This window comes from Scyliorhinus torazame, chromosome 16 (genome assembly GCF_047496885.1).
Source record: "Scyliorhinus torazame isolate Kashiwa2021f chromosome 16, sScyTor2.1, whole genome shotgun sequence".
Lineage (NCBI taxonomy): Eukaryota > Metazoa > Chordata > Chondrichthyes > Carcharhiniformes > Scyliorhinidae > Scyliorhinus > Scyliorhinus torazame.
This window is the reverse complement of record NC_092722.1, coordinates 167,315,045-167,335,548: the sequence shown is the minus strand read 5'-3', so window position 1 is coordinate 167,335,548 and position 20,504 is coordinate 167,315,045. Positions and strand designations below refer to the sequence as shown.

The following is a 20,504-nucleotide window of genomic DNA, read 5'->3' as shown; positions in this document are numbered from 1 at the left end:
TTATGCGGACGACCTGCTGCTGTTATGTGGCGGAACCGGTGGGAGGAATGCCAGAGGTAATAAGGATCCTTGGGGAATTCTCGGGGTACAAGCTCAATATGGGGCAGAGCGAGCTGTTCGTAGTTCAGCTAGGGGACCAGGAGAGGGGGATTGGCGAGCTCCCACTAAAAAGGGCGGAGAGGAGCTTCAGATATTTGGGGGTCCAGGTGGCCAGGAGCTGGGGGGCCGTGCATAGGCTTAACTTTACAAGGCTGGTGGAGCAAATGGAGGAGGAGTTCAAGAGGTTTGACGCGTTGCCGCTGTCCTTGGCGGGTAGGGTGCAGTCAATCAAAATGACGATGCTCCCAAGGTTTTTGTTTCTGTTCCAGTGCCTGCCCGTGTTTATCCCGAAGGCTTTTTTCAGGCGGGTTAACAGGAGTATAATGAGGTTTGTGTGGGCGCGAGATACTCCGAGGGTGAGAAGGGTGTTCCTGGAGCGGAGTAGAGATATGGGGGGGGCTGGTGCTGCCCAACCTCTGTGGGTACTACTGGGCCGCCAATGCGACGATGGTGCGCAAGTGCGTGATGGAGGGGGAGGAGGCTGCATGGAAAAGGCTGGAGACGGTGTCCTGTGTGGGTACGAGTCTGGGGGCGCTGGCAACGGCGCCGCTGCCGCTCCCTCCAAGGAGGTATACCACGAGCCCAGTGGTGGTGGCGGCCCTCAAACTTTGGTGGCAGTGGAGGTGGCATGGGGGGGGGGGGGGGGGGGGAGTTGGGGCCTCGGCAGGGACACCATTACGGGGGAACCACCGGTTCACCCCAGGAAGAACAGGTGGAAGGTTTTCGGGGTGGCACAGGCCAGGGATACGAAAGTTGGGGGACCTGTTTGTGGACGGGAAGGTCGCGAGCTTGGGTGAGCTGGAGGAGAAGTACGGGCTCCCCCCGGGGAACACCTTCAGGTACTTACAGGTAAGGGCGTTTGCCAGACGGCAGGTGGTGGAATTCCCGTGACTACTGCCACACACAGTACAGGATAGGGTGCTCTCGGGGGGGTGGGGGGGGGAGTGGGGAAGATCTCGGATACTTACCAGGTGATGCAGGAGGAGGAGGAGGCCTCGGTGGTGGAGTTGAAAGGTAAGTGGGAGGAGGAGTTGGGAGAGGAGATAGAGGAGGGGACGTGGGCAGATGCCCTAGGGAGGCTGAACTCTTCCTCTGTCACGAGGCTCAGCCTCATACAGTTTAAGGTGCTGCACAGGGCACACATGACCGGGACAAGGATGAGCTGGTTCTTTGGGGGTGAGGACAGGTGTGTTAGGTGCTCAGGGAGCCCAGCAAATCACACCCATATGTTCTGGGCATGCCCAGCGCTGGAGGAATTTTGAAGGGCGTAGCGAGGACGGTGTCGAGGGTGGTAGGATCCAGGGTGAGACCAGGCTGGGGGCTCACAATATTTGGGGTGGCAGAGGAGCCGGGAGTGCAGGAGGCGAAAGAGGCCAGAATTCTGGCCTGTGCGTCCCTGGTAGCCCGGCGAAGGATTCTCCTTCAGTGGAAAGATGAGAGGCCCCCAAACGTGGAATTCTGGATCAGCAATATGGCAGGGTTCATTAAATTGGAGAGGGTGAAATTCGCCTTGAGAGGGTCGGTTCAAGGATTATTTAGGCGGTGGCAACCGTTCTTAGACTTTCGGGGGGGGGGTTTGGGGGGGTTGCTTTTTTTTTTTTTAAAGATTGTGTTTTGTACTTAACCCTGTTGGGTTCTTTTTTCTTTCTCATTTTGTTATTGATATTTTATGAAAACCTTTAATAAAAATTATTTAAAAAAAAAAAACATAAATCCTGTCATTGTAAATGTAGTTATGCTGTTAAGTACCAACCGTACCCTTAAGTTGCACTTAAAGCACAAATGCAGCAATTTTTTGAAACTCATGGTAAGATTGATGATGAGCTGGTATTTGGTACTTGTGGCTAGTCTCAATTTACTATGTAGGTCTTCTTCACAAGGTGTCAAGTGATTTACATATTTGCAACGGTGTGCACATTAAACTCATTGTTGTAGTGACAAAAAATTATGGCCCAATATATTTCCTTTCTTCATCTTCCCAGTAGGATTTTTAAAAATATTATATTCAGGGGGGTCACGTGATGTGAGCACAGGAGCAGTTGTGTTTCTTGCGAGCTCCGGGGCTGCTCATATCTTATCCCTTTATTTTATCCTGGTACACATTTCACATTTGCTTTCTCTTGGATTACATGGCTTGCGCCAATTCCCTGGAGGTTCTGATTGATGTTTTGTGAAGAAGAGCGGAGATAAATCGCTATACTCATTGTTTGTTCGTGGCAGTTGGAAGGGGCTGGTGTGGGGCCCAGCTTGCAGGATGCAGTTAGTGTCTTTGGTAGAGCCGGGATGATGGCCGCCATTGAAAATGTCATCTTGGTTGAAGATCTTGGCTCTGCAGTGCAGGTCGTTAGAGCTCACTTTGAAGAATTGCAGGGTATCTTTGGGAGAGGGGTGGAGGCACATGAGAGAGTTCTTGCACTCAAAAGGAACACCTTGCCTGGAGAGGACCTGACTTCATGTCATCACGGTAGCATAGTGGATAGCACAAATGCTTCACAGCTCCAGGGTCCCAGGTTCGATTCCGGCTTGGGTCACTGTCTGTGCGGAGTCTGCACATCCTCCCCGTGTGTGCGTGGGTTTCCTCCGGGTGCTCCGGTTTCCTCCCACAGTCCAAAGATGTGCAGGTTAGGTGGATTGGCCATGATAAATTGCCCTTAGTGTCCAAAATTGCCCTTAGTGTTGGGTGGGGTTGCTGGGTTATGGGGATAGGGTGGATGTGTAGGCTTGGGTGGGGTGCTCTTTCCAAGAGCCGGTGCAGACTCGATGGGCCGAATGGCTTCCTTCTGCACTGTAAATTCTATGAAATCTATGAAATCGAGATCCTACTGCTTGGTCTGTCTTTTATCCTGATGGGTTCGAGAGGCTGTGGATGGGCAAAGTGAGTTTGTGGACTCGGCCCCTTGTGAGAGGTGAGAATTGAGTTCCCGAATTAGTTCAAAGATTGGTTGTTATGTTTTGGTAATCTTGATTTGGAGGCTGGGTGCATCAGATTCGATGGAGCATCATCCTATTCTTGATGCTAATGGTGAGGTGTTGGAGGTGGTCGAGCAGGTTGAGTTGTTTCCCTCGGCTGGGGACTAGACTGTGGTCCACCTGAGCATCGGATAAACGGCATGGTGGACGTGATGGTGCTTCGTGCTTCAATTGTTGGAATCCTGGAGAGATCCTGAAGAATGCTTGCTGATCCTGCCTTATCCTTTATCTTCTCATGCAATGTGGATGATGCTTTTACCCTGCAATTCTTCTATAATCCTGGACGTTACTCCCTTGTGATTATGTTGTTGATTATTTAATGTTGTCCTTTCTCCTGCAAGGAAGTGTAAGAAGTGAGCGTCAGGGCAAGTGTTGTCGATAATTCTAACCCAGCAAAATCATATTGAATCGATCATGTGAAGTGTGATCTGTGCACGGCTTTACTCTTTTTTTCTTCTCATGACTTAGAATCTTGTGGAAGGGAAATAAAAGTGTTTTATTTTTGTCACCCCTAACTGGTTTATAAGGAAGATGAGTGGAGCTGCAGTGGAGTGTAGGGTGGATGGTTGGGGCTTGTAGAGTTAGTTCAGTCATCACAGATTGAGGATAGCCCCCAGTTAAAGCTAATCTGTGTGGGGGTGTTTTTGGATTTTAATTTTAGGGTACATGAATTTAAGAATCTGTGCCTTCTCCTGCGATGGCCTGGTCAGATTTTACATCCTGTGGAGGACTGGGTTCCTGCTGACTCCGGAGTTGAACCTTCTTTCACTTGGATCTCTCGGTGGTCCTCTTTTGAGCTAATAGAACAAGAAAATGTCAGAATGGCATCGCTGAGGTGAGATTGGCTAATTGTGGTCGGGCTGTCGAGAAGAGGGATTGCTCTTGGTGATGGTGGTCATTCTGAGTCAGTTCAGGCTTCATTCCCTGGGGGTTTTCTTTCTTTCTCTCTTCATCCGGGTGAGCAGGGTGCTGTTTCTAATCCTGGTCTGCTCCCGTGGTTTGGGGTAGGTTCCCTGGTTGTACCGGGAAGGAGGGAATCGGCATTCCCTCCCAGGGCACCCAATCATTGGGGATTTTAGTGCTTATTCTTCTTCTTGGGTTGGGGTCTTCTTGGGTTGGGCTGGAGCAGGAATATTATACCCTCTTCTTCTTAGTATTTGCAGGGATGGTCCATTACCCTGGATGGGGTGGGAGAGTTATGGGTTCGGCTGGGGTGCACCGTTTTGGGTGTACTTGAAGTCCTGGGGGCTTGTCTGCTGCTAGAGTTGAGTGCGAACCTGAAGGTGGCACGGAATGTTTATTCTGATTTCATGTAGTAGATGAAATGAAAAATGAAAGAAATGAAAATCGCTTATTGTCACAAGTAGGCTTCAAATGAAGTTACTGTGAAAAGCCCCTAGTCGCCACATTCCGGCGCCTGTTCGGGGAGGCTGTTACGGGAATTGAACCGTGCTGTTGGCCTGCCTTGGTCTGCTTTCAAAGCCAGCAATTTAGCCCTGTGCTAAACAGCCCCTGATGGAGACTGATGTGGCTTGGGAAGGTTGCACCATTTTACCATGTTTTCATGGCCACATCCTGTTTCTCCCTCGGTCTCTCGTGGGGCTGTATAGATACCTAGTTATGTCTAATGATTATATCGAGTCGGTTGTGATGTTGTTCTCTGTCTCTGTACTCACATATGCTGAACCTCTTTTTATCCTTCTTTATGAACAAAGAACAAAGAAAAGTACAGCACAGGAACAGGCCCTTTGGCCCTCCAAGCCCATGCCGCCTAACTAAACTACAATCTTCTACACTTCCTGGGTCCATATCCCTCTATTCCCATCCTATTCATGTATTTGTCAAGATGCCCCTTAAATGTCACTATCGTCCCTGCTTCCACCACCTCCTCCGGCAGCGAGTTCCAGGCACCCACTACCCTCTGTGCAAAAATCTTGCCTCGTACATCTACTCTAAACCTTGCCCCTTGCACCTTAAACCTATGCCCCATAGTAATTGACCCCTCTACCCTTGGGAAAAGCCTCTGACTATCCACTCTGTCTATGCCCCTCATAATTTTGTAGACCTCTATCAGGTCGCCCATCAACCTCAGTCGTTCCAGTGAGAACAAACCGGGTTTATTCCACCGCTCCTCATAGCTAATGCCCTCCATACCAGGCACCATCCTGGTAAATCTCTTCTGCACCACAGCTGCAACATGACTTGCCAATTCTTATATTCAATGCCCCAGCCAATGAAGGCAAGTATGCCGTATGCTTCTTGACTACCTTCTCCACCTGTGTTGCCCCTTTCAGTGACCTGTGGACCTGTACACCTAGATCTCTCTGACTTTCAATACTCTTGAGGGTTCTACCATTCACTGTATATTCCCTACCTGCATTAGACCTTCCAAAATGCATTACCTCACATTTGTCTGGATTAAACTCCATCTGCCATCTCTCGGCCCAAGTCTCCAAACGATCTAAATCCTGCTGTATCCTCTGACAGTCCTCATCGCTATCCGCAATTCCACCAACCTTTGTGTCATCTGCAAACTTACTAATCAGACCAGTTACATTTTCCTCCAAATCATTTATATATACTACGAACAGCAAAGGTCCCAGCACAGATCCCTGCGGAACACCACTAGTGACAACCCTCCAATTAGAAAAGCACCTCTGCCTTCTATGACCTAGCCAGTTCTGTATCCACCTTGCCAGCTCACCCCGATCCCGTGTGACTTCACCTTTTTTACCAGTCTACCATGAGGGACCTTGTCAAAGGCCTTACTGAAGTCCATATAGACAACATCCACTGCCCTACCTGCATCAATCATCTTTGTGACCTCTTCGGAAAACTCTATCAAGTTAGTGAGACACAACCTCCTCTTCACAAAACCATGCTGCCTCTCACTAATACGTCCATTTGCTTCCAAATGGGAGTAGATCCTGTCTCGAAGAATTCTCTCCAGTAATTTCCCTACCACTGACGTAAGACTCACCGGCCTGTAGTTCCCTGGATTTTCCTTGCTACCCTTCTTAAACAAAGGAACAACATTGGCTATTCTCCAGTCCTCCGGGACATCCCCTGAAGACAGTGAGGATCCAAAGATTTCTGTCAAGGCCTCAGCAATTTCCTCTCTAGCCTCCTTCAGTATTCTGGGGTAGATCCCATCAGGCCCTGGGGACTTATCTGCCTTAATATTTTTCAAGGCGCCCAACACCTCATCTTTTTGGATCTCAATGTGATCCAGGCTATCTACACACCCTTCTCCAGATTCAACATCCACCAATTCCTTCTCTTTGGTAAATACTGATGCAAAGTATTCATTTAGTACCTCGCCCATTTCCTCTGGCTCCACACATAGATTCCCTCCCCTGTCCTTCAGTGGGCCAACCCTTTCCCTGGCTACCCTCTTGCTTTTTAAGTATGTGTATGGATGTACGTTATGTATGGAGATGTCTTATTTTGTATTTTTTTTTTAATAAGAATATTTATTAGGATTTTACGTTTTAGAAATTGACACCATAAAGTTACAAAATAATACCTTACATAAAAAAGAAGCAAAACAAAACGGAATAGAGATTCAATATTCAATCCAAACCCCCAAATTCTCGGGCAGCGTTCCTAGACACACCCAAGAGCCAGCCATCAGGCAAGAAGGATGGAACCACACTCGCCGAGGGGAAAACCCCAGCCTCTCCAGGCCCCCCTCATGTGCTCCCTCAAAAGGGAGTACCTCCAATTCTTGGGAACAACAGGATACTAGCCACGCAGGGCCTGACCTAGCCAAGCACCATCCAAAAAGAAAACGCAGGAAACAATGTGCCCAGGACCTTCCACACAATACCAAAACCCACACCCTACACACACCCAACCTCACCCAAGAGGGAAGGCAATGCAGCAGCCCCTCTCACACAAGGAAGGAAAGGATAATCACTCTAACCCTAGCCAGGGTGGGTACGCAGTCCAGGAGAAGAACCTCCATCACTTCAAGACACCCATCAATAGGGCATCCTTTGAGAGAGGGCTAGCCCCCTCCCACCACCACCTGAGAACCCCACCCACTTACACTGGGTCAGACAAGAACCAGCAGCAGCACAATACTCACAAAGAAGTCGACGAACGGTTGCCACCTCCGGGTGAACCCTAACAGTGACCCTCTCAAGGCGAACATGATTTTCTCCAAACAGAGAAAGCTAGCCATGTCTGCTAGCCAGGTCTCCGACTTTGGGCGCTTTGAGTCCCTCCTTGTTCATAGTATCCGTCTCCGGGCTACCAGGGAAGCAAAGGTCTGCCTCTTTCTCCTCCTGGATTCCCGGGGCTTCCGACACCCCGAAAATCGCCACCTCTGGACTTAGCGCCACCCTTGTTTTTAACACCGTGGACATGACGTCCGCAAACCCCTGCCAAAATCCCCTAAGCTTTGGACATGTCCAAAACATGAGGACATGATTCGCTGGTCCTCCCGCACATTTTGCGCACCTGTCCTCCACCCTAAAGAATCTGCTCATCCGGGCCACTGTCCTGTGAGCCCGGTGAACAACCTTAAATTGTATCAGGCTGAGCCTGGCACATGCTGCAGACGTGTTAACTCTACTCAACGCTTCTGTCCATAGACCATCCTCTATCTCTCCTCGAGCTCCTCCTCCCACTTGCGCTTCAGCTCCTTGGTCTGCGACTCCCCCGACCCCATAAGCTCCTTATAAATGTCCGAGACGCTCCCTTCTCCTACCCACCCTCTGGAAACTACCGTCCTGAATCCCCCTTGGTGGTAGGAGCGGGAAGGTTGACACCTGTTTACGAAGGAAGCCCCACACCTGCAGATACCTGAATTTGTTTCCCCTTGCCAACCCAAACTTTTCCTCCAACGCCCTCATACTCGGAAATCTCCCCTCTATGAACATATCCCCCATCCTCTCAATCCCCGTTCTCCGCCATAACCGGAACCCCTCCATCCATACTCCCCGGGGCAACCCGGTAATTATCACAGATTGGGGCCCAAACCGATGCTCCCACTGCTCCCACATGCTGCCTACACTGGCCTCAAACTCTCAGGGCCGCCACCACCACTGGACTGGTGGAGTGCCGTGCCGGCGGGAATAGCAGAGGCGCAGTTACCAATGCCCCCAAACTGGTGCCCTTACATGAAGCCGCCTCCATGCTGACCCCTCCCCACCACCAACTTCCTGATCATGGCTATATTAGCCGCCCAGTAATAGTTGCTAAAATTTGGCAGCGCCAGCTCGCCCTCTCCCTGACGCCGCTCAAGTATTACCTTCCTTACTCGCGGGGTCTTGCCAGCCCAGACGAAGCCCGTTATCATTCTGTTGACCCGCTTATAAAAGGACCGCGGAATAAAGATGGGGAGACATTGAAATACAAATAGGAATCTCGGGAGGACCGTCATCTTCACCGTTTGCAAGATGTGCAGGTTAGGTGGATTGGCCACGCTAAATTGCCCCTTAATTGGAAAAAATTAATTGGGTACTTTAAATTAATTTTTTAAAAATCTTCACCGATTGCACCCTCCCAGCCAGAGACAACGGAAGCGCGTCCCATCTCCGAAAATCGTCCTTCATTTGGTCCACCAGCCGGGCCAGATTCAATTCATGCAGCCGGTCCCATTCCCGCGCCACTTGGATACCTAGGTACCTAAAGCTTCCCTTTAATAACCTAAACAGCAGCTCTCCCAGTCACCTCTCCTGTCCCCTCGCCTGGACCGCAAACATCTCACTCTTTCCCATATTAAGCTTATACCCCGAAAACCGACCAAATTCCCCTAAAGTCCTCATGATTTCTTCCATCCCTTCTATTGGGTCCGAAACGTTCAGAAGCAGGTCGTCCGCATAGAGCGAAACCCTGTGCTCTCCTCCCCTCCCGCTCCCCGCGCCCCCCCCCCCACTGCCAGCCCCCCCCCCCCCCCCCCACAAAAGTATCCCGCAGCTCTTGGAAATGAACCCTGATGACCTGCACCACAGAGCCGACATTTTCAGCAAAGACAACATTTCTGTTGGCAGCCATTACCCGATGCACACAACACCGCCAAGGTGAAAACCCCACTCAACTGCGCCACTGTAAGCAGGACCCCACCCCAGCCCACTCCAGCCGCCAATTACAAACAAGGATTTCAGCATTTTATCTCGGTTCTATCTCTCAAAGACACCTACCACACACTTTCCAGGACATTGCGCAAGCCATGTAGCCCAAGAAAGGACAAATAAAAAATATGCACTGGGATGAAAAGGCGGATTGAAAAGGCGAGCAGAGCCAAAGCCCGCGCCCACATCACGTGATTGCCTATTTTGTCATTTTGTTGTGTTATTCTCTAAAATGCAAAACCTTAATAAATATACTTGAATATATATATATATATATAAATATATATATATATATATATATATATTCAGAGAGTAATGTTAAATTAAGCCATTGTTACAAGCCAAATATTTCAAGTGTGACTTTAGAAAAGAAAATTACATTTAAAAATACTTTCTTACCATTGCACATTGATCAGTGGATCAGCCATTCAATAATGTACATGCTTCCTTTTGTTTAATTTAGAGCACCCAATTCTTTTTTTCCAATTAAGGGGCAATTTAGCATCCCAATTCACCTACCGTGCACATCTTTTTGGGTTGTGAGGGTAATACCCACGCAGACACGGGGAGAATGTGCAAACTCCACACGGACAGTGACCCGGGCTGGAACCGAACCTGGGTCCTCTGCGCCGTGAGGCAGCAGTGCTAACCATTACACCACCGTGCTGCCCCATGTACATGCTTCCTGTATCATTGTGCATCATATTGGCTCCTAGTACATTTCTTCACAGTAGCATAGTGGTTAGCACTATGGCTTCATAACGCCAGGGTTCCAGGTTCGATTCCCGGCTGGGTCACTGTCTGTGCGGAGTCTGCATGTGCTCCCAGTGTCTGCGTGGGTTTCCTCAGGTGCTCCGTTTCCTCCCACAAGTCCCGAACGACGTGCTATTAGATAATTTGGACATTCTGAATTCTCCCTCTGTGTACCCAAACAGGTGCCGGAATGTGCTGACTAGGGGCTTTTCACAGTAACTTCATTGCAGTGTTAATGTAAACCTACTTGTGACAATAAAGATTATTATCTGCCACTCCCTACTCTATCCATTCAGTAGTATTTTGACACATTTGAAAGATTTAATCATAATTTGGCTTGGTATCATTAGCGAATTTACAGTAGTAAGAACACCCTCCTTTAATCCATTTATGAACAATACATAAATTATATACCCAAGAGTGTGCACATGGTTGGTAGCCCAGTATCAATGTCATGCAGGTCATTTTCATTGCAAAGTGTCTTCACCTCCTAGCTGACAGAAGCAGAATTGCAGTAACAACAAGCAGATTGGATTTACCAAAGTTAAACTTTAGTGGGAAACATAAAATGAAAAAGGGAAAATCAACATAATCCTTTAATTTTTGCAAAGTAGATCTGTGATGAAATGAAAAATATGCACCAGCTTCCCAGACTTCATTTGACACAAATTATACCTGCAAAAAAGTATTTATTTCTTAGACACATATTTATGCCTGATATTTATGCCGGATCTGTTTTGACGTGTCAAGTGAATAATTAGGATTTACAACTATGGTGGGAGGAAGCCAAATGTTTAACTTGAAGAAAGCTCGTCTTTAGACAGTCTCCAGAAAGCCGAAGAATGTTTCACGTCATTTCTACCTGCTCTTTGTAATTGAACGTGGAATGCTACTTGCTAATTTGAGAACTTTGCAGCCATCCAAGTGGCAATTGCTCGAGAAGTTATTTGAATCCAGGAAGAATGTCACCTACATTGTCCAGCACTGGAAATCTTCACAACCGTTCCGTGATCAGTGTCAAGTTTTTGCAAGCAGAAGGACGACAAGGCTGAAATAGGGAAAAAAACAAGTTTACAAGTCTGCAGAATGCCAGCCTTTTTAATTTGCTGTCATGTAAAATGTTATTTAGATAATGCGCGATTAAATAAAGCACAAGATTATCTACACAACTGAGAGAATCTTTGGATTTGGGCAGTAAGGGCACTATGTAAGGGTTAGCACTATGGCTTCACAGCGCCAGGTCACAGGTTCAATTCCCGGCTTGGGTCACTGTCTGTGCGGAATCTGCACGTTCACCCTGTGTCTGCGTGGGTTCCCTCCGGGTGCTCCAGTTTCCTCCCACAAGTCCTGAAAGACGTGCTGTTAGGTAATTTGGACATTCTGAATTCTCCCTCTGCTACCCGAACAGGTGCTGGAATGTGGCAACCAGGGGCTATTCAATATGGTACTTCACTGATACTTCAAATTCCTCAGAGTCTTTACTCCTTCCAATTACATGTTCACAGCCTCAAGAACCTCACAATTAGCCACATAACTAGAGAACACTCACAAACTGGTGGAAAACCCATCAACAAGACTTTAAATCATCTCAAACCACAGCTTTAGCCGAATCTTGTATTAAAGTATGCGTTTATAATGGGTGCGTCAGCATGCCTGAAGGCGCTGTGCTCATTCATCTCTTCCATGGTACAATGTTCATTTTCCTTATTACATTGGTTTCCAGCATGTTCTGGCACTCACATTAGGGGGGTGATTTAGCTGCCTCGGCGCGCCCGACTTAATGTTGGCACAAGACTGTTGAATCTCTCGAGAGGCCTCTCCCGAGACTTCCAACACTCGAAACGCCCGCGAGGTTTAACGGAGTCTCGTGAGACATCGCGATCTGGATCTTGCCCTCACTGGGATTGACCCAAGACAGCATATTTAAATGATCCCTTTGGCTCACTTAACTGTGCATTTGTGGGATTCTCCTGATGCCCGGGACATTATGCCCGCGCCTGGGTGACCTCGGCAGGGAATCGTTTAGTACAGTTTTTCATAAACGTGGACCAGTCTTAATGCCACCTTGGTCTCTCAGTCCATCAGAGGCCCCCGGGTGGTTGGGGACAGGGCACCGTGGCACTGCCAGCCTCACACCCTGACAGTGCCAGCCTGGCAATACCACCCTCTGTGCCCAGATGGCACTGCCAGAGTGCCCAGGTGGCTGGTTGGCACTGCGAGGGATCGGGCGCAGGTGGCTTTACCAGCTGGAGGGGGATTTGAGGGTTGTCCCTGGAGGCCTCCCTGAAGTTGGGGGGGGGGGGGGGGGGGGGGGATTGGAGCAGCCATACAAAATGGCTCCCCGATCTGCGAGGAGCCTTTCCTGTTGGGTTTGTCAGCAGGAAATGATTCTAAGTGTGGTCTCGGTGGAGAGAAACTCCCCGAGGTAAAAGAAAACAGCAAAGTGCCGTTGAATGGTGGGGTGTTTCTCAACACTGCAGCTGCCGAAAAACACCCCTCTAAACGTGCCCAAAGCCGGACATAGATCTTGTTCCACTTAAATCACACCCTAGAATTCCAGAGCAATAATGAGATCAAATAGAAAAACACAGCTTCAATGTTGACATTATTCCTCCCCATGATGAAATATGGCGGTATATAGAATGTGATTAAAAAATCTAAAACGCTATCATTATTGGTACCAGTGTTCAATGGAGCACAGCACAGTCAACACTTTACAGAAAAGTTAAAGCCCAGGAAATAATAATGGCTGTGACAACATGGATATGAAGCTGGCTGACAGGAAATGAAGTGTAGTGGTGAGGTTGATTTTCAGATTGGTGATAGGTACACCATATGATTCCCCAGAGATTGGTACTTGGGACACAGATTTTCTTGATATGTACAACAAAATAAATTTCACAAATTGCAGGTGACGCAAATCCTGAAAGTATTGCGAACTGTGAAAACGATAGACTTCAAGAACACATAGGTTGCTGGAATGGTGGGGACATGTGGCAGCTAACATTTAATGAGGAGAAGTGTTAGGTGATTAACAGAGTAACATAGAGTATAGGAGCAGGAATAGGCCATTCGGCCCTTCAAGCCTGTTCTGCCATTCATTATGATCATGGCTGACCATCCAACTTTCCCCTCATATCCTTTGGTCGCTTTAGCCCCAAGAGCTATATCTAAATCCTTCCTGAAAACTACAATGGGCGTAATCTACCCAACGGGAACAGAGTCCCCGTAGCAAGCGAGTTTAGCCAGGTATCTCCTGTTGCTCCGAACGCCAAGAAACACAATGCTACCTAACGCACATTCGGGTAGATACAGAGCCTCAGCTGGGAATGTCCAATGAAGCCGCACTTAGTCCCATTTTTTTTGCACTGAGGAGCACCGCTTGTCGGAACTCCTCTGTGCAGGAGATCAGGACGCCATTTCTAAATGGCGTCCAGATCACTCAATCCCCTGACCTGACCCCCAAACACCCCCAAAACCCCAATTCACCGATAAAAGGGGGGGACTCATTACCCCCCCCCCCCCCCCCACACACACACACACATACCTCCCTGCACCAGCGCAAGGCAACCCCAGGCCCAAATCCACAATGCGGGGAAAATGCCAGCTTGGCACATTGGCACTGCCAGTCTGGCACCCAGGCAGTGCCCTTGCCAAATGGCAGTGCCAGCTGTACATCTTGGCAGTACCAGGCTGGCATCCAGGTTCCGTCTCGTCATGGCAGATGCAGTATAATATGGATAAATGTGAGGTTATCTGCTTTGGTAGCAAAAATAGGAAGGCAAATTATTATTTGAATGGATGTAAATTGAGAGAGGTGGATACTAAAACGAGACCTTTGTGTCCTCGTGAATCAGTTGCTGAAAGTAAGTGCGCAGGTACAGCAGGCAGTAAAGAAGGGAAGTGGTATGTTAGCCCTCATAGCGAGAGGATTTGAATGTAGGAATATGGGTGTTTTAATGCAATTGTATAGGGAATTGGTGAGGCCACACCTGGAGTATTGTGTGCAATATTGGTGTCCTTATCTGAGGAAGGATGTTCTTGAAATGAAGGGAGTGCAGCAAAGGTTTATCAGGCTGGTTCCTGGGATGGCAGGAGTGTCATATGTGGAGAGACTAAGTTGGTAGGATTATATTCACTGGAGTTTAGAAGAATGAGAGGGATCTCATAGAAACTTACAAAATACTAACAAGGATTAGACAGGGTAGATTCAGAAAGAATGTTCCCGATGGTGGCGGAGTCCAGAACTAGGGGTCTTAGTTTGCGAATAAAGGGTAAGTTTTAGGACTGCAGTGAGGAGAAATTTCTTCACCCAGAGAGAGTGGTGAGCCTGTGGAATTCATTACCACAGAAAGTAGTTGAGGCCAAAATGTTTTGTAATTCCAAGAAGGAACTAGATATAGCTCTTGGGGTTAACGGAATCAAGGTATATGAAGGGAAGGGAAATTCAGGGTATTGAACGTGATGAGCAGCCATGAGCATAATGAATGGCGGAACAAGCGAGAAGGGCTCATCTCTGTGTTAAATGATTTACCCTGTGTCCTTAGGCTGTGATTCTGGTTATAGACTCCCCTGCCATTGGAACATCCTTCCTGCATTTGCTCTGTCAAGTCCTGTTAGAATGTTATAGGTTTCTATGAGATCCCTCCTCATTCTCCTGAACTCCAGCGATTATAATCCTGAAAGACTCAATCTCTCCTCATACGTCAGTACCCCCATCCCAGGAATCAGTCGGATAAACCTTCACTGCACTCCTTCTATAGCAAGAACATTCTTCCTTAGATAAGGAGACCAAAACTGCACATACTATTCCAGGTGTTATCTCAATAAGGCACTATGTAATTGCAGCAAAACAACCCTGCTCAGGTATTCAAATCCTCTCGCTATGAAGACCAATATATCATTTGTCTTCTTTACCGCCCGCTGCACCTGTATGCTTAATATCAGTGACTGTGCATAAGGGCACCTAGGCCTCGTTGCACATTCCTTTCTTTCAATCTATAGCCATTCAGGTAATAATCTGCCTTCCTGGTTTTGCTAACAATGTGGATAACCTCACATTTATCCACATTATACGGCATCTGCCATGCAATTACACACTCACTCAACTTGTCCAAATCGCACTGAACGATCTGTGCATCCTCCTCACAGCTCAGCCTCTCACCCAGCTTTGTGTCATCTGAAAATTTGGAGATATTACATTTAGTTCCCTCATCTAAATCATTTCTATGTATTGTGAATAGTTGGGGTCCTAGCACTGACCTCTCCGGTATCCCACTAGTCACTGCATGCCATTTGGAAAAAATCACGTTCATTCCTGTTTCTTATCTGCCAACCAGTTTTCCATCCATCACAATACACTACCCCTAATCCTATGTGCTTGATTTACACACGATGTGGGACTTTGTCAAAATAAACTACATCCACTGCCTCCCCCTCGTTAACAGGGGGTTGAGAGATCTGGACGCTATTTAGCAATGGGATCCTGATCTCCTTCTGCACAGAGGAGTTCCGGCGAGCGGTGCTCCTCAGTGGAAAAACGCCTGAAAAGAGAACATTTACTGGGCTATGAAAGAACAGGGGAGTGGGACTAGCTAAATTATTCTTGCAGCGAGCCAGAAGGGGCAGTGGTTAGACAAACCAAATGACCGCTAACTGTGCCGTAACCATTGTATAATGCTATGGTAGACAAATTCGCACTCAGAATACATGGCCCTGCAGGGTGTAAGTATGCCCAGCTAGGGGTGAGATTTCAGAGTTATCCATGAGTGTCAGTCATGGCTCAGTTGACAGCATTCTTGCCTCCAAGTTTCCATGTCCAGGGCTTGAGCGCAAACATCAAAGCTGACACTCCACTATCCATATTCATCCCTCAATCAACTTCACAAGAAAAATCTGATTTTCTGGTCACAATTGCCTTTCTGATTACGTGAATTTGCTCTGTGCATTTTGGCTGCCAGATGTCCTACATTCGTGACTACACTTCAAAAAATCCTTCATTGGCTGGAAAGTGTTTCGAGATGTCTGATGATTGTGAAAAGTACCATGTCAATGCAAATCATTTTTTAAAATTACACTTCAAAGGTATTTTATTAGCTGAAAAGCCCTTTGGGATATCCTGAGATTGTGAAAGTTGCTACATAAATCCCACTAAGTCCAACTGTCTATGTGTCTCACACTGCCTTGAAACACCAGACTGTTCGCAGGATCCATTTTTAATAAGATATTGTTTTTATTTTACCTTTGACAGAAACATGTGTTTAGCTCCATGAATAGCCCATTGTAGGGATAATCCACTTCCCCAACAGTTTGCTATTCCTGAGCCATCAACATCCCACACCATAAGCTGACACAGGGCTACCTTAGAAAATTCTGCTTCATGTTGGATTAGCCGTGACCACATGTAGGTTGAGAAATTAGTGCACAAAACCATACACTACAATTTTTCTTATCTCTCAAGATGCTGTTTGCAGTCTACGACCACAGGGGAGGGTGTCTGGAATTGGAAACGGAGCACAGCTGCTCCCCGAGTTATAACTCGTAACGACGAATCATTTTTGGACAAGGAACAAAACAACCAGAAACAGCTGCTGCAAAGCTAAAATCTTCAAGTACAGTCTTGTCATCACCTGCAAAACTGTTTCCAAACAAACACATTAACATGAGTAGCAGTTATCTATCCATTTAAAAAGTCTGATCTACCTTTCAACATTCAATAAACGCGTCCCCAATGATCTTAGTCTGTACAATGACATTTAGAACAAGTAATGTTAATGCTGAGTGAAAATTATAAACACTAAAGAGAGTCCCTTAGAATGCTTTTTGTCACACTATGTTCACAAGGGGCTGGTTTAGCACAGGGCTAAATCGCTAGCTTTTAAAGCAGACCAAGGCAGGCCAGCAGCACGGTTCAATTCCCGTACCAGCCTCCCCGAACAGGCGCCGGAATGTGGCGACTAGGGGCTTTTCACAGTAACTTCATTTGAAGCCTACTTGTGACAATAAGCGGTTTTCATTTTTCAAAGGTGCAACTTGTCAGTTATCAGTTAATACAAGGTAAAGTTGCCATAGTCCCAGATGACCAAAGGCTGCTTTCCTCTTTGAGAGGGAGAGCTGACTGGTGGTGATTTAAGCTGAGGATCACCACACCTCAGGCGAGGGGCTAGTTGAGAAGGCAGAGCATTCTTGAATAACCTCAGCCGGGAGGGGAGTTGAACCCACGCTGCTGGCCTCGCTCTGTGTCACGAACCAGCTGTCCAGCCAACTGAGCTAAACCGGCCCCAGTTCATGCACTTCAGACTGGAAGGTAGAGAGGACGACAAGTCATAGTTCATTTCAATCCACCTCTGACTGCCTTGAGAAAGAGTTACCTTCTAGCAGGAGTGTTGGAGAATTTGCTCTGAGCACCACTAAGCTCAAAGACAAGAAACAATAGGAAAATAGACATCTAGTCCTAATAACATTTGTTGGTAAGCTTCTAAGTCTGCTTTGGAGGATGTTTGCGATTAAGTTGACATCTCACCCTAATCATAACCTTTAAAAAAAATATATGATTTTTCTAAGTTTCCAGTTACGATAAGCTTTGAGTGTATCAGCTGTACAAGTTATCTAACCTGTTGAATTATGGAAGCCAAATGCACATTTCAAAAACTGCTTGGGACTTTAAAGTCGCATTCCTTCCCTATACTTTTCAGATCCAATTTTCTTCTTCGAAAACCTATTCTTATCAAAGTATGCAAACTATTTTACTTGCATGTTTGAAAGAAATTATCTCAACAACAAATGAACACAGCGGGTTGCTGCATTTAAATGCCATTTAAAATATAGTGTGTATGATAATTCAGAAACACACCTCAAGAGAAAGTGAGAGACAGACATAAATGCTCGGCAGTAATGTACTGTGCAAGAAGATATTAGGTTTTGTATCCCGGAAACATGATTATTTTTAAGTATGGAACTTGTTTGACATCACTTACTGCTCAGTAAAGGATGAAAATAGATGTAACTGAATCATGTGGAGGAACTTTGCCAACATGATACTCTCGGATTTAGTGCCAGATTTAATGTAATTCAGTTGTAACATGAAATTAAATGAAATGAAAATCGCTTATTGTCACAAGTAGGCTTCAATGAAGTTACTGTGAAAAGCCCCTAGTCGCCACATTCCGGCGCCTGTTCGGGGAGGCTGTTATGGGAATTGAACCGTGCTGCTGGCCTGCCTTGGTCTGCTTTCAAAGCCAGCGATTTAGAAGACAAAGGACTGAAATCTTTTCCTGCCAAAGTAATGGTCTCAATCACACATAAAACAGGTCAGAGTGACTCAATGTGAACACATACCACCCAATAAATTACCCAATAGCCTCGATACAATAATGTTAATACATAACACAGAAACCCATCTCAATTCTGCCTGGTTCAAAAAAGAATAATGATCTTAACAACAGGTTCTGAAGAGAGATTGTGGAATATTGTACATTGTACTGAGGTGGAGACTTCTTGGTGTTTGAGGACTCTTGGAATGAGGTGGCAGGGTTTATCAAGAGTGAGACAATGTCAGAACCTTCAAAAGCATGATCCCAGGGTGTACTCAGGGTGTAGAGATTCAGTAAATGTGCTCAGGGTGTGGAGATTCAGTAAAGGTACACAGGGCATAGAGATTCAGTAAAGGTACTCAGGGCAGGGAGATTCAGTAAAGGTACACAGCGCATGGAGATTCAGTAAAGGTACACAGAGCATGGAGATTCAGTTTATATATACACAGGTCTCCCATAAAATCATTCATTGTTTCATACAATATAACGTGAAATGCATTATTAATGTCGATCATGTTTGACTAGGTATAACTGCATTTTTATTAGTTGTGCAGAATTATTAGTGAGATTTTTAAGCTCAAATCTATGGCTAGATACAATTTACATGGAAGCTGGAAAGAAGTGGATTTGATTAAAGTGCACTCACACTCTTTACCTCTTTTCTTTTTAAAAGTTTATCATACAATAGAGTATCTTCCAATTTGCAGGTAGGTGCAAGGTAGGAAAGATTGATTGATTAGGTTAGATAAACTGAGTGGCATTATTGTGGAGAGATGTGGAGCTATTGAGGTTGATAGAATTGGGAGGATAGCAGGGATCATAGAGTACAGAAACATTGAAGGGCACAAATGGATTTTAAAGGTTCTGAAGAGAGATTGTGGAATATGACAGTACTGAGGTGGAGACTTCTTGGCGCTTGAGGACTCTGGGAATGAGGTGGCAGGGTTTATCAAGAGTGAGACAATGTCAGAACCGTCGAAAGCATGATCCCAGGGTGTACTCAGGGTGTAGAGATTCAGTAAATGTGCTCAGGGTGTGGAGATTCAGTAAAGGTACACAGGGCATGGAGATTTGGTAAACGTACACAGGGCATAGAGATTCGGTAAAGGTACACAGGGCATAGAGATTCAGTAAAGGTACTCAGGGCGTGGAGATTAAGTAAAGGTGCACAGGGCAGGGAGATTCGGTAAAGGTACTCAGGGCAGGGAGATTCAGTAAAGGTGCACAGGGCATGGAGATTCAGTAAAGGTACACAGGGCAGGGAGATTCAGTAAAGGTACACAGGGCATGGAGATTCAGAAAAGGTACACAGGGCATGGAGATTCAGTAAAGGTACACAGGGCAGGGAGATTCAGTAAAGGTACACAGGGCATGGAGATTCAGTAAAGGTGCACAGGGGATGGAGATTCGGTAAAGGTACTCAGGGCAGGGAGATTCAGGAAAGGTGCACAGGGCATGGAGATTCAGTAAAGGTACACAGGGCAGGGAGATTCAGTAAAGGTACACAGGGCATGGAGATTCAGTAAAGGTGCACAGGGCATGGAGATTCAGTAAAGGTGCACAGGACATGGACATTCAGTAAAGGTGCACAGGGCGTGGAGATTCAGTAAAGGTGCACAGGACATGGACATTCAGTAAAGGTACACAGGGCATGGAGATTCAGTAAAGGTACTCAGGGCAGGGAGATTCAGTAAAGGTGCACAGTGCATGGAGATTCAGTAAAGGTGCACAGGGCATGGTGATTCGGTAAAGGTACTCAGGGCTGGGAGATTCTGTAAAGGTATTCAGGGCAGGGAGATTCAGTAAAGGTACACAGGGCATGGAGATTCAGTAAAGCTACACCAGGCGTGGAGATTCAGTAAAGGTACACAGGGCATGGAGATCCAGTAAAGGTACACAGGGCATGGAGATCCAGTAAAGGTACACAGGGCGTGGAGATTCAGTAAAGGTACACAGGGCGTGGAGATTCAGTAAAGGTACACAGGGCATGGAGATCCAGTAAAGGTACTCAGGGTACAGAAATTCAAGAACGGTACTCAGGGCGTGGAGATTCAGTAAAGGTACACAGGGCGAGGAGATTCAGTAAAGGTACACAGGGCGAGGAGATTCAGTAAAGGTACACAGGGCATGGAGATTCATTAAAGGTACACAGGGCATGGAGATTCAATAAAGGTACACAGGGCATGGACATTCAATAAAGGTACACAGGGCATGGAGATTCAGTAAAGGTACACAGGGCGTGGAGATTCAGTAAAGGTACACAGGGCGTGGAGATTCAGTAAAGGTACAC

The 20,504-nt window shown here is 46.7% G+C and overlaps 1 protein-coding gene across 2 annotated transcripts in view; it reads right to left on the bottom strand.

Annotated features, from left to right (window-relative positions):
• vwa2 (von Willebrand factor A domain containing 2) overlaps positions 1-20,504 on the bottom strand; it is a 100,638-nt gene that overhangs the window by 61,424 nt on the left and 18,710 nt on the right. Inside the window, exon 3 of one of the 2 annotated variants that reach the window (XM_072479446.1) lies at positions 10,876-10,950. In XM_072479446.1, coding sequence (XP_072335547.1) covers positions 10,876-10,950 — 75 coding nt within the window. Of the gene's footprint in view, positions 1-1,857; positions 2,020-10,875; positions 10,951-20,504 lie in introns of those variants that run through there. The other variant, XM_072479447.1, reaches the window with a different exon arrangement.